This window comes from Stegodyphus dumicola, chromosome 12 (assembly GCF_044657685.1).
Source record: "Stegodyphus dumicola isolate Sdum_Otavi_A_Nest chromosome 12, ASM4465768v1".
NCBI classification, from domain to species: Eukaryota; Metazoa; Arthropoda; class Arachnida; order Araneae; family Eresidae; genus Stegodyphus; species Stegodyphus dumicola.
The window spans coordinates 30353659-30368972 of record NC_140779.1 but is presented as its reverse complement, the minus strand read 5'-3'; the positions used below and the strand labels follow the sequence as shown (position 1 = coordinate 30368972).

The 15314-nt window shown below is 30.9% G+C and overlaps 1 protein-coding gene across 1 annotated transcript; it reads left to right on the top strand.

The window, feature by feature from the left end:
- Positions 1-535: 535 nt before the first annotated feature.
- On the top strand, positions 536-14440 carry LOC118189500 (uncharacterized). The gene is made up of 3 exons (XM_035360119.2): positions 536-684; positions 7224-7684; positions 14121-14440. The coding sequence occupies exons 2-3, from the start codon at positions 7233-7235 to the stop codon at positions 14173-14175; spliced, it is 507 nt and encodes a 168-aa protein (XP_035216010.1). The 5' UTR covers positions 536-684; positions 7224-7232; the 3' UTR covers positions 14176-14440.
- The last annotated feature ends 874 nt before the right edge of the window (positions 14441-15314 follow it).

Here is a 15314-nt window from a genome sequence, read left to right as displayed (position 1 = left end):
ATCATTATTCTAAAGTTAAGTTTTCAAATTCGGTCTGGAATAGAAACCATTAACGTTTAAGCTGTTTTCTAAGAAATGTCATCCTTTTTTATTAACAATATTAGGCTCAGATACCTGAAGTCAAGTCAGACATTTTGATAAATGGGATCGTGAACAAGGTCATTTAATTCCTGTTTGTTTATACAATAAACCTCTAAAGAATCTTTCAAAAATTTATGATCTTTTTCTCTTTTTTGGACCTCAAAGGTCTATTTCACTAATATCACTCACTCATTCTATATTATTTCAAGAATGGGCCTGGAATGGAACGAAATTTTAAGAATTCATTTCATACATTGTACCCGATTGAAAACGACAGCACTCTCTTTCCAGTTAAAGAAAGGAAGAATCAAATGGGGTTGTCACTCCATATTCATCAATCCTCGCCAACCCTGGAGCTGTCTTGGCTGCAAAGTGGGTTACACCTGCAAAAAAGGCAACCCTCCGTCGGAGCGGGGGCAAGCTACTCCATAGGTCGACCCCTCCTCCTCTTCACTTCACTTCCTCTAAAGATTTACTCTCCTGAATATGTGATGCTCTAGTTTTGAATCGTCGGTGCTATATAAAGAGAAATTTCGCTGCGGACGATAGCAAACGATTCATAGAAGTTTCGAAACTTGTTAAGCTCCCAGTTTCTTTAAACAGGTGAGTACGATCTGCCAAATAATATCTGGATATATATTTCATTTCTTATGTTTCATATAATATTTATATGCTTACTGAAACTTTACACTCAGAAATTAAATACCGTGTATCTAAGACATATAATATTTCAGTTTATTTTTCAGCATAGCTATTGCAAATCTAGGATTCAATATGATTCTCAGTTAGAAGCTTAAACTGTATCTAAAATCAACTTCAGTTTGAGAAAAATGTTGAATTATTATTTTACTTATTGAAAGTAATGTGTTTACGAAATTATTCTGCAATTTTCGGTAGTTGGAATTAAAAATAAATGAAACTTTAATTAATTAAACATTACTTGAAATGTTTTAAAGACATTTTGCCGGGGAAAACAGCAGAATCTTTTGTTTAATATTAAATAAAAACACTTCTAAAAGGTGATCCAAATTTTAGTCTTATTTAATTACTCTCATAATTACTTTTATCTGAATAGAAATGATTACTTTCTAAAACGTTATAAAAAATAATATTTCTAAAACAGAAATGTTTCTCTTCCTGGAAAAGACAGGGATCTGTGTGTGATCACTCTTGAAAAGGATAAAGTTTTATTCAAAATTTGCACCAAAATTTAAAAAAAAAAAAATGCTTAACTTTTTAACTAACTTTTTTTTTAAATACTTGTTAACTCTTTAAAACAAATCATTATTTCACAATGCATAAATTTTTTAGATCCAAAAATTTAAATGGATATTTGTGTTAATGTTTCTTTTTTATTGGCACTTTGAAATATTGCGTGCATATCGTATATTACTGAATTTTTTTGATATGTTATATTTTATTGCATATTATTTATCATTTAAATTAAATTTCCATTTTAAAGGAATTCTGCAAAAATACTTAACCAGAGCTATTCTTAAATTTTTGCGATATTTTAATAATTATCATACTTATTATACGTTTACTAGTTTAAGAAATACTGAGATTTATTCTTCTTCTAAAATTTAAATTACTTTGATATTGATTTCATTTCAGAAAAAATAGATATATTTAACAGTAATACGTAAATTAACCTTAAAAACATTTTTCTGCTTATTAATGACTTTTTTTAATTAATGCTACTAAAATTGGATCTAAAATTAATTGCAAAAAATTAATTAACAATATTGTTGTTTCAATCCGATTCTTTGCTTTATTTTCATTCAGAAATTGCCAAGAAGTATTCAAATCTTTTTAGTTAACCCAGAAAGGCTATTAATCTCGAAACGGCATTTTGCGTCGAATCATTATAAACGTCTGTATAACTATTCGAATTGTTGTCGCCAAGTATTATCGCCCTGTATTATATTTAAAGAAACTAAATAATGAAGAATCTACATGATGTATGTACGTTTCTCGCATTGTGGAAAAACAACGGTACTTAGAGTCATCAAATTTTGAATAACTTAGTCCTCCATCCGAACATGGGAAGCGTGAATTTGGAATTTGTTTTTATCGTCTATTTCATATTTTCTAAAACTTTAACGAATTTTTGATTAAAAAAACTCAACAATATCAAAGCGAGGAGTGGCGATACTGTAGGGAATAAAATATTTTTATCTTCAGCGCGCTACGTTGTCTATCGGAAATTCTAAAGATATGCTGTTTTTAAATATTTTTAGTCTAATATGGTGTTAGCCCAAATTCTGTCGTGACGTGTATGTGTCTGTAAATGGAAAAAAAGGCCCGTTTGGGCGTAATATAGAATCTGAAAGTTTTCATATTTTTATTTATTTTTATGTATTATTTATAAATATCAATTTTTGTTAAATGCGTCCCTAATATAAATTACAATTACAAATAGAAGAAAAGCACAGCCTTTTAATAAGTCTTAAAATCGGACATCACCGGAGCACGTGAATCAAGAAAAGTGCATTTTATAAGCATTTGCAAAAAGTTTATTATGTGTGTTAATGTATTTCATATTTAAATTAAAAAAATTTCATTTGATTCTGATACAAAACATACATACATAAAATGTATGAGAATACATTTTATTTATATGAGAATACAAATGTATGAGAATACATTTTATTTTCATAAAAGGGATAACTTTTAAGGTTTTAAATTAGATATTTACGAGAAATTAGTGAATAAAATTAGTATGCATAAAAGAAAAATCAATTATGGGCCAAACTGAATTTAAGATCAACTGCTATCTATCCATTTAGGAGGATTTTTATTGAAAATATAGCCTATTTCCCTCATAATTCAAAGGTATGATTCCTTTCAGACATCGTACAAAAATTTTTAAGCTTATTTTTCTAGGCATCAAAGACAAATGGAAGTAAATCCCTAGGAAAGAATTGATTTTTAAAATAACTAATTCAGTTTTCAGTGAATCATAACATGAAGCTTTCCATGATAATTGCAAAGCTTTACTGAAGAGCCTATTCTGTACAATTAATAATCTTAATATTGAAACAAAACCTAAAAGTTACGGTTATGGTTAAATTTTATTCTAATGAGCAGCCTTTATATAAGGCTTTTAATGAGTAATAAGACTAAATATTAAACCCCGTTTTTTCAGCTGCCAAGTAATGCGAGTTGTACAGGTCTGCTTAGAGTTTTCCATTAGCAGGAAATATTAACTACGAAACTAAAAGAAATTTTAACGGATATGAAATTATTTAGATTAAACTTTTTTCTTGTTGTTACGAGGAAAAAATAATACTTTAATTTTACCTGATTTTTAACGTTTTACGCTACCCCTGTGTTCCATGAAGTAGCAAAAGTTGACATTAATTTAGATGTTCTGGAAGTTAGAAACAAATACAAATTTTAATATTACCGACAGATAATACAAAAAGATTTTTCATTATATCCTCAGTCGTCTGTTCTGTTGGCTAAAAGATTTGATTCCACAGTCGTGTACAAAATAAGAAAAATTACAATTAATTAGACATTATTAAAACTGTGAAGGTTTAGCTACCAATTCAATAAAAGTAACTACTCGAATTGATAATAAAATAAAACATATATCGAATATATATATAACTAAAGAAAACTAAAAGCGAAATTTAAAATATTTCTTGCCTTCACTCAGTCGCAAAACTATCAAAGACTCAAATATAGAATTAATAAAATATGACTACTAATTTTCCATTTCTGCTGCTCAGCACTAATTGAAAAGACATATGTCATAAAAATATATAGTCGCAAGAGAGAAGAATATTCACTCGCTTCTTTTTCTTCACAATTGCACTAATACTGAAACATTAACTAAAACTGTAGTCAAATTTCATATAAAGCTTCATTTACTTTTATTTTATGATTAGATTAAACGGCATAGCAAAATTATATATAGCAAAATATATAGCAAAATTTCAAAATAATTTTATTTACAATCCGAAAAAATACTTTTTTGAGAGTTTTAGAAAATATTTTTGTGAAAGACTACAAGCAATGGTAATTGAGAAAAAGAAATCTGAAAGCTTTCAGATTTTATACTACGCCTAAAGGGGCGGTTTTTTTTAACCTCTTATGTGTTATTTATTAAATATCATGTTCTTCTCAGTTAAACCATAAAATTCAATTCAACAACAATATCACAAAATAATTTAGAAAGAGTATAGCTTTAGAATTTTCGATAAACAGCCTCGCGCGCTGGAGATTAAAAGGTTTTTTTTTCCTTCGTACAGTGTTGCCATTTTTCACTTTGAAATCTTTGAGTTAATTAATAAAAAATTCGTTAAAGCTTTATAAAATATGAAATAGATAATAAAACAAATTCCGAATTTGGGCTTCCAGTTGCCCATATTCGAGTGGAGGACCACTTTATTCAAAATTTGATATCTCCAGGTACCATTGTTTATTTACAATGCGAAAAACATACATACATACATTCATGCAGATTCTTCAATATTTGATTTTTTTAAATATATTGCAGGGGTCTAATATTGGTGGCAACAATTTGAAAATTGAAAGGCCGTTTATAGTAAACGCAAATTGCCAAAACGAAATAGCTCTTCTGGACAAATTCCACCCTTGGGCTAGTAAAAGTTATTGATATTGCGCTGCTATTAATATGATCAATATAATCAAAAATAAGAATATTAGAAAGTTGATATCTCCCAAAAGCAACTAACAAAAGACAGTACAAGGCTCATATTTATTTTTTCAGGGCTGTAAATGTAAAAACTACCAGCTCTGTCTTACGCATGCGCAACTTTTCTGTAATACATGTTTGTCAAATTGTTACTGTTACTATTATAATGTTCTTTGATGAATAAAATTCTAATGCCATCCTTACTGAAGAATTAATTTATAATTTGCACTGTATACAAGTGAATGTGTTTTCGTTTGTTAGTTTAATATTCCTTAACAAGCGATGAAGCGTAATTAGAAAAATTAAGGTTCAGTTTAATTTCTTAATTAATTCAATATTAAATCGAGATCAATGAACCATTTTTAGCCGATTCTGTTATTCGCAGACCATCCAAACGTTAATTAAATATATTCTAAATATACGTTGCTGAAAAATTTTAAATATTATTTAGCAGCAGTTCTGTTAGTATATGACAGAATAAAGTGAGGTGTTAATAGCATGTATCATTATGTATTCAGACAATCATTTATAAGCCACATTAATATATGTTTCCGTTATCATATTGTAGCATTTCGTTGTAGTTTATGGCCCACCAGCGGCCGAGCGGTAAAGTCGCTGAACACTGGTAGTTCGGTCCGAGGTTCGAATCCCGCGAACGGGCTGGCTGCATGGGTGTTTTCGTGGTTTTCCCCATGTGTAACGTGTATACGAGCCAGTTTCCCTTAGAAAGTCCTCCACGAAGGCATCCCTCCCCTTAGGCAGATAAGAGCCCTAGTGTGCTTTGCCATAATTAAATACACACACAAATACACGTTGTAGTTTATGTTTTTGCACACAAATCAGTTATTTCAAGCAAGTAAAGAAAACGGCCTTTTTATTACTATAAAGGTCTAAGCACAAATGAAAAACGTAGTACCCAAAACCAGATCTACAGTTTTTTCCATCTCATATCTCATTATTTATCCAATGACGGGTATTAACCGTTATAGGCAATGGCCTACGAAGGGATGGATAATTTACGTCCATGACTTCTCCGGGATTCGAACCCAAGCTCTTCGCCACGACAGTCAGAGTCAGTAACCACTTTTCTGCCTGGGCGGCCATATTTCAGTATAGATGCAATGAAAAGAATGTGCCAACTATAATATCTGATTATTTATTGAACTCAAAACATCATTTTATATAAGCAGTAATTTTATTACATGTTTTACCATTAAACATATAAAAAACAGAAATTCTGGAATCTTTCTAAATACTTTGCTATAGCTTGAAAAACTGCGAACAGGCAAGAATTATCCAATTTTCCATTGTGATTGGATATAGTTTCCCTCCTATGAAATGTGATAGAATAATTTTGAAGAAAAGAAAATAAATAAATTCATGATAATGTTTAAATTTATGGAAATTGTTAGTTTTTTCTCCGTACGTTAAACCAAAATTAATACATTTCTGAATGTTTTTTTTCAAGAAATATTATATTTTTCAGCAGCCTTAAAATTGCGTTTTTGAAGTGAATAACGGAAATTATTAGGCACTTTCATGAAGTTGCGTGAGTTTGATAACACATAAAAGAGCAGAAGAAGGAACTTTATTAATTGAAACAAATTTCATTTTCAAATTATTTAATATTAATATTAATAATTATTTAATATTATTTAATATTTTCTTTGGGAAATTATTGAAAATAAGAACCCATGCTATTCACGCAATTATCACCAGAAGACAACTTTTGTATATTATTATCAAACACTTTTGTCACCAGTTCACTGATAAAGGGATTCACCAGCAGCCGAGCGGTAAAGTCGCTGAACACTGGTAGTTCGGTTCGTGGTTTGAATCTCAGCAAACGTGCTGACTGCATGGGCGTTTTCGTAGTTTCTCCCCTGTGCGAAATGTATAAGAGCCAGTTTTCCTTAAAATTCTCCACGAAGGCATCCCTTTCCTTCAGCAGATAGTTCTCGAGTGCTTTGCCATAATCAGATAAACCAAACGAAACAAAACCATTGAGTAAGTGCGCCTAGAATTCTTTCTTGTCAGCAAATGACTTTCCACGAAAACTGCTTCGATAGAAAAGGGTTTCTTTTGTTAATAATTTTATCTTGTATATATATATATATATATAATCCACCAGTGACCGAAAATAAAGAACCATTAAATACCATTCGTTGTGTTCGGATTCGATTTCTGGCACTAAAATTAACTGGTTGCATTTCTGAATGTAAAATATTACGTAACACCTCATGCTCCACAATATATATTATAAAGTTTGTGAAAAAAGGAGAAAAAAGCTCATATAAGAAAGAGAAAGGCATCAACTACATACAAATATAGAATGGTTTACGGAAATATAAACGCAGAAAACTAAATAGATAAATATTAACAAAAAAATCATCTCTAAAATGTAGATACTAAGAAGCGATTGAAGTTTTACATGCTTGAATTTTATTAATTTTATTTTATCTTCGTCTTTTTGTAGGTACAAATTATGAGGGTCCTCTGGACGGCAACAGCTTTAGTATTACTCATCTCCACCCCGGCTTTCAGCCAAGGGCCCTTCCCGTTCTTCGGTGGAGGAGGCGGCCCTGTCCCCTTCGGTTTGGGTGGACCCCCCGGATTTGGTGGGGGACATCCAGCATTTGGAGGTGGACCTTTTGGAGGAGGTATCCCAGTCTTCGGAGGTGGAGGAGGAGGTGGTAGCTTCGGTGGCCCCTCTGGTTTATCTTTTGGTGGAGGACCCCCTTCCTTTGGACCCGGCCCATCTTCATTTGGACCAGGACCCACTCCTTTTAGCAGCGGTGGAGGTTTTGGAGGACCTTCAAGCTACTCCAGCGGTGGTAGTGGTGGCTTCGGAGGTAGTAGCGGAGGCGGAAGCTTCAGCGGTTATACCATCCAGGGTCTAGGAGGTCTAGGCGGTTCTGGTGAAGGTGGTCTGCCATTGTAAGTTTATTGTGACTTATTTATGTTTCACTCAAATGGTCTGAAATTTATTTTAAATGTCACATCGTTTCCTTTCTGAGAGAATGTGGTTTTTGTTACAATAATTTCTACTTCGCAATGGAGCACAAAACCTCTTACGCATTCCTAGTAAAAATTCCAGTCGGAGTGTTCCTGATACTCAATGAAACAAAGAGTGTATATAAGAAATCAAGTTATAATAATGTCATGTTTGCAAAAGAATTGTCATTTCTAATTTTTTTAAAGTTTTTTAAGTAACACTATTGCATTCCTGTTGTAGAAAAAACAAACAATGCTCGATTATAAATAACACACAGTGTGCGAAAATAGAACTCATGTATTAACTGTACAGCAGATACACAGATATAATATATAAGATTCCGTGTAATATAGTAGTAAAATTGTAAAATGCGTTTAGAGCATCGTATCACAGTTTTTTTTTTTTTTTTTTTTTTTTTAATTTAAGGATAAGTTTAGATTTAAATCCAACGTTCTTTAAAATAGCGAAAACTTTGCATTTAAGGTCGGAATGCAACAGAATTGAGGCACGAATTTTCTGCTGCGATTTGGTTTAATTAGTCGAGTAACCAAGATTTCATTGCCCAAACTTTTATTTTTTTACATTTACAACATTTTTCAAGTCTTAATAACATGCATGGCTTTAATAATGAATTAAGTTTCTTTTACATAGAATGCTTTAATCTGTTCGTAGGTATATTCGTGTTGAAGTACACTTCTCAATAAACATAGTAAAGGTTTTAAATTTTAAATATCAGATTTGAATTAATGTATTAATGCACCTTTAATTTTTATTGCACTATACAAACACACACACATATATACACATGTGATGTATCAGCTTTAGTCGTAGCTTAAATAATCAGACAATAAGTTTAAAAAACAAGGATCCATTTATTATTATTCAGGAGAAATAGCAGTTACAAAAATCAGATATCCGGAGTAAATAAAAAGAATTACTAATAAATTTTTGTATGAAGTTTACTGCGTCGTGACATTTAAGAAAAAGCCCCGATATTCCCTTTGCGAGTCACAGTTACTAGTTTGACTATGGAATTTTATTATTACACACACACACACACATATATATATATATATATATATATATATATATATAACAAAAATTCTCTTTTCGTATCTTATCGTATAAAGCTAGTATTAAATTAAATTTTAATTAGAAAATATATTATTCCAAAAAAATAATTGCATAAGTGAATAATTGTTGAGCAGACAGGAGACAGACTTATCAAGGGAAAGTTGCCTCCAAACCTAACTCTTCAATTACTCAATTCCTGTTTCGTTATCCATATAGGCAAGGGTAAAAGTAAAATTCAAAACCAAAAGCAAAACCAAATGTTGTGAATTACCAAAAAAAAAAAAAAAAAATTAAATAGTGGAATTTTGCGAAAAAAGCAATTAAAAGGCTAGAATTCAAATTAATAAAATGTCAATTCAGTGTAGAAAACCAAATGTTTTAGGAAAACTAAAGTAATTTAGAAACTCTTGCCTACTGGAAACTTCCCCAGCACTAATATGCAAGTGAACCTAAAATAAACTATATACAACTATCAAAATGTATAATAATAATAATAAACAGGCAAGTAAATAGTAAGTTTTAATTTAACTTAACTAGATCTACATATTTGAATTTCTAAGTACTAGCATTTGCTAAACTAGGTGAAGTTGAGTAGTTTTTTACTGCTAACTGTATAAATAGAGGGCGCTAATACAATGTAAAGTTGAGTGTAAAGTTGCTACCTGTGAGAGCTATTGTAAAAACCTATGCTGTAAATTTTAATAATGTAAAATGTAAAACGCTTGTTTTGTGTGCAAAAATGTTGCAAACTGTGAGGCATTAAAATGTGTAAAAAGTAAAAATTTTGAGCTGCTACTGTTTGTAGAAACAGATGTTGCAAACTACTAAAGATGTCAAAATATTGAAAAAATTTTTTTGAAAAACATTTTTTGGAAAATTAAATTTAAAATAAAAGTTCGTATATTTTAATTGAATTTGGTTTAGAAAATAGTGGAGAACCGTTGTAAGAAATTTTTTGTGTTAGACTCCATTATTTAAAACTGAAGTTACAAGTTAAATCAAAACTTTAACTAAATAATGGCTAAAGGTAATGAAATTAGAAAAATAAGATAATCTTCACTCAATTCGAGCTATAATTGAGGCTTTTGAAAGGATTTGACTCTTCATTAGTAAAAGGAAAGATTTCAGCATTGATAAAATATACATTTTTACAAAATTACGTTATTTACAAGTAATTCCTCAACTTTTCAAAATTCTCCATTACCCTCCTCCATTAAGGTCCATTAAAGTTTCATCCTTCACAATCCTCCATTAAGGTTTAAGGTAATATTATCATACCATAAAGAGTTAAAAAATTAAAAAGAAATATTAATTCCTGCCTTTTTAATATAGAATTTATTAAAATGTTTTGGGACCTGGTTATTAATTTGAACATTAATTAGTTTTATTATTTCTTCCTTTAAATAATTTTACTATATTTTGTCATTATATATTTATACATTTGTATGTGTAAGATGTAACAAAATACGATAGCTGTTTTAAAAAAATAATTCCCGACCTCAATATTAACATTCTAGATTTCGTGCATGCCTCCCTAAATTTATCTGTTCTCCAAATTTGAGATCCTTCCATGTTACGTAACGTTTTAACGCAGATACCTCTTGACCAATCAAATAATTGTAAACCCAAACTTTCTCAAACTCAAACTGAAACTATCGACAACTTTCCTTCTTCCTTTGGCCCACCAGCGGACGAGCGGTAACGTCGCTAAACACTGGTAGTTCGGTCCGAGGTTCGAATCCCGCGAACGGGCTGGATGCATGCGGGTTTTCGTGGTTTTCCCCATGTGTAACGTGTATGCGAGCCAGTTTCCCTTAGAAAGTCCTCCACAAAGGCATCCCTCCCTTAAGGCAGATAGCCCTCGAGTGCTTTGCCGTAATTTAATAAAATAAAAAAATAAAAATAAAATTAAAAAAAAAATTCTTCCTTTGAGTTACAGCGGTCTCTTTCGCTTACGCTTTCCTGCTGGCAAGACGCTACTTTTCCCCGCTACTGCTTATTTGCCTAAGATGACGTCGTACTTTAAAATGGAACTTATTATACCCAACTATAATTAAGAAATATCTTGTCTGCAAAAGAATGATTTGATATGCGTAAAGAATAAAGACTGTGATTCTTCAAGCTCAATTGTGCTAAATGCAGCATTATGCTTTTTCCACTTAGCACTACCTTCAGCCACTACGATCTGCTCAGCCATTACGAATATCGAAAGCTGTTAAAAATTCCACTGCCTTCATCTATGCACTTTAAAACATTACATATATTTTTATATATATGTAATGTTCTAAAATGTAATGTTTGTAAATGTATGTAATATTTAATATGTATATATATGTTTATTTGAAATTTATCAATTATGATTTCAATTTCTGGTCTTTGTAAAATGTTGGTTCTAAATTTCTTACTTTTTATCTTTTTATACGAGGGCTATCCAGAAAGTAGATTACGTTTTGGAATAAAAAAATAAACAAAGTATAGGAAACAAATTTTATTATATACAGATGAAAGCCACACTCAAATACTACTTTTCTACATAGTCACCATACAAATTAAGGCATTTATCGTAGCGATGTACGAGCTTGGAAATTCCTTCGTCGAAAAATTCGGCCGCCTGCGCCTTCAACCACTTCGTTACCTCTTCTTGCCTTCCATCTTGCACAAAACTTGTGGTAACCAAGCTTTTCGCTGATGATTTCGTGCAACAAACTTCGCGAAATTTGTGGAAAACTCAAAGAAAGTTCCGTTATTGTGAAATTTCGATTTTCACGGACTTTAGCATCGACTTTTTCGAGAAGTTCGGCGGTCACTATGCTGGGTCTCCCACTTCGATCTTCGTCGTGAACATTGGTTCAGCCATTTTGAAATCTTATGACCCACTGACGCACTCCACCTTCAGTGATAATGTTGTCCCCATACACTTCACGAAGCTGCCGATAGATTTCTATCGGTTTACAGTTTTTTGCAGTCAGAAACCTTATTACTGAGCGCACCTCGCAGCTCGCGGGATTTTCAATTAACGCAGACATTTCAAACCGTCACAGTATCTGAACGGAGCACAGCACGAACCTCTCACTAGCACGGCTAGATGCAGACTGAGCTGCGCAACGCTCTGACCCCAAGATGGCCGCGCTAGCCCCGCCCCTAGCGGACACAGACGGAAACGTAATCTACTTCCTGGATGGCCCTCGTATATATAAAGATAAAAAAAATTGAATTTTAACTTTAACTTCCGATAGCCCCATAACTTTCTTATAGTCCCGTAACATAATTTTGTAATTTTCTTGTTTCGTCCTAAGAAAACAGATAAACTGCTTAATATAAACAATAATTGCTGATAATACATCCGGTTAAAAAAAATCCCATTAAAATCCCGCTGTTGAAACTGCGTCATTTCATATTTAATCCGCGTCATATGATACTTGCATAAAGCTAATATCGCACTTTTACACAGCGATTCAGCCAATAATTATTTCAAATTTGCAAATCGAACATTAAAGTTAACCAATCAAAATACAATCATTCTAGATGAGAGTTTCATCTTGGATACGTAGCATTCTTTCGCTCTGATTCTCAGTTGTGCTCTTGCTTGTTGCTCTTTTCTCCATTTAAATTAATCGTTGTATAGATGTGGTAACAGCACAAATGTGTTCCATAGCGGGTGCGGATATTACGCTCATAAAGCTATGTAATTCATGTCAAGAATGTGTTTATCAAGAATACAACTTCTAAATCATTACACGCGCTCATTTATAAGCATATGGAATAAAAATAAATGCGATATAAAATATAAACAAATAAAATTTACAAAATTACGATGTTCGTTTATATTGCGCCAATTCAATAACTATAATGTGTAAACATATTAAATACAAATAGTTTAAAATTCTAAACGTCTCAAAAAAAAACTTTATTAACCAAAAAAAAAAAAAAAAAAAAAGATGCCCTAAAATGCCAAAATATTCCAAAAAATGAAGTATATTATTCATATGATTATGCAAAGCGAGGAAAAAAATATATGCAGAGAAATTTAGACGAGTAAAATGGGTCAAGCTAGATAACGCTTTTCGCAAGAGGGTAAGATTATCTACATGTAAGTAAATATATATGGTATAACAAAAACTTATAAAATGTCTGTAATAAACAGTAACTACTGATAATAAATCCTGCTAAACTGCGTCATAATCTGCAAACATATTCAATACAAATAGTTAAAAATTCTTTTAAATACCTCAAAAACAAAATTTTATTAACAATAAAACCAATGGAATGGATTCGTGAAAGAAATTGAATTCATCGCCCTAAAATGCAAAAATTTATTCGTATACCAAATACACCCTCTGGGTATAATATGCAATTACATGCAATCCTACCATGTTCACAATTGTGGACTGTGATGAACAAATAACACATAAATTTTATTATTTATATTTTTATGTATGGCTGAAAATTTATTTAATTAAATTTAACAATACCGTATTAAAAAAATCAACAGTAAAATTAATTCTATTTGTTATATATGTGGGGGGAAGTTCATGATGGTTCCTGGATGTGGTCAAACTGATGAAATTTTGTAAAGCCTGCTTTGTTTAAATATTTTTAAGGAGTACATGCTATTTTGCCCTTTTTTCAAGGTGTCTTTTTTATCAATATAACTAAAAGTTGATATTTATCTCTATCATTTTCTGGCAGATGGTATGTGTAAAATATTATTTTTCAAAGAATTTCAACATACATATAGCATGCATGAATAACATCAATTATCAGACATTAAAACAGCTGCTTTGCATTACAAATTCAAGTACGACTAGCTGAACATTCTTACTTCAAACTTGCAAACATCTTATTATCAGGTATTAAAAATATCATGCAAAGTAAACGAAAGTGTTAAAAATCATTGTAATCCCATTGTTTAAAACCATCCTTTCTGTTTTAAAATTCGAATTCAAGCATAACCATATTTCTTCATTTTTATAAGTTTTGGCATTAAAAATGTCAGTGATTGTTGACTGAGTAAAGTAAAACCGTTGCCAAGATTAATTTGGAATTGCGGTAACTTTAAAGAATAATTCAGAAATGTTTTATTATTTAAATCAGAATAACGCAAATATCTCCAGTATTAACGTCGAAGAGAATACGTATAATTATCACGTGTTCAGCTAATCATATACTCACTGCCATAATGTAATTATGCGATCGTTACGCGTTAATCTAACGCATATTCTAATGCGTGGAAAAAAACATTTTGATAAATTTGTCTCACGTCACTATGACGTCATCTTTCATTAAATATCAATTTTATTACAGCTCTCTCGGCGGACGCTTCGGAAGCTTTCTCCAAGGCCTCGGCGGAAGGCGATGAAAACAAACATCTTAATCGGTTTCGGAACAGATGCGGCGGTCATTCTCTCGTCTTTGCTTGTAAATAGAACTGCGCACAATCTTCATTCTTCTGCAGCGACATCTGGTGAAAACTAACATAAGCTACTGCTTACGTTTCCAAATACTGGTTATCACTTTTGTAAATAGATACTTCTTCTTTTCTTCTTTTGTTGGAAAAGATATTGTGATATATTTTACTGTTGTAAATAGAATGGATAAAAATATTAAATTTTGTTGGATTTTTACGTTGTATGTGATTGTTTATTCGAAATGTTTACGTGATTCTTCATATTCATTAGGTGAAAGTATTATTATTTCCATGGCGTTTAATTATTTAAATTTAAATGATATAAATATCGAAAAAGAATGAGAAAATTTCTGTCCAAACTTATTATTTTTTTTGCACCAAAACAACAGTTTTAGTACATTTGTTTTAAAAACGTAATTACCAAACAAAAACATGGTGAAATATAAGCTTTGTGTTACCTTTGCTAATTTTTAAATTTAAAATGATTAATTAAAATATATTTGATTTATAAAAATAAACGTAAGAATTAAAATACATTTGATTTATGGATACATGTATAAATATTTACGTATAATATTGTTTTTAATCATTAGTCGATAGATGGCGCCACCACTATTTTACATGGAAATATTTTTGAATTTCAAAAAGGATTGAGAGACTTTTATTCTCAATTTTTTTTCCAAATAAATCCATGCATGTTTAAATACGTCAATTTCATTACATGTCATTTTTCTCAGCTTAATTTCTCCTTCTTTCACCTTCCAAAAGTATTCGAATGTGATATAAGCAATAAGCAAAGTAGTTCAAAACAATAATGAAAATATATTTAAAAAATAGAGTATAGTTCTCATTTTTATTAGTTTTGGTTTTTATAAGTTTTCTCAGTTTGTTATTTATTTAATTGGCAAAGGAAATGTTATAAAAACAAAACATAGTAGCAAGCTGTATTTAATGTAAATATGATGAATTTTTAAAGGAAAAAAAGAAAAGTACTTTTTGAGTATATGTTGCACGAAGACACTATTAGCACATTTTTTAGACGATTTTCCTTTGATATAAAAAACATCTGCTTGATTTTTTTAAACTTCAAC

What these genes read in the sequence shown, in the direction of transcription:
- LOC118189500 (XM_035360119.2), top strand. Translation starts at nt 7,233, where the DNA reads ATGAGGGTCCTCTGGACGGCAACAGCTTTAGTATTACTCATCTCCACC. An exon ending in GGTGAAGGTGGTCTGCCATT is followed by an intron (nt 7,685 to 14,120) that starts GTAAGTTTATTG and finishes ATTTTATTACAG; the next exon opens with CTCTCTCGGCGGACGCTTCG.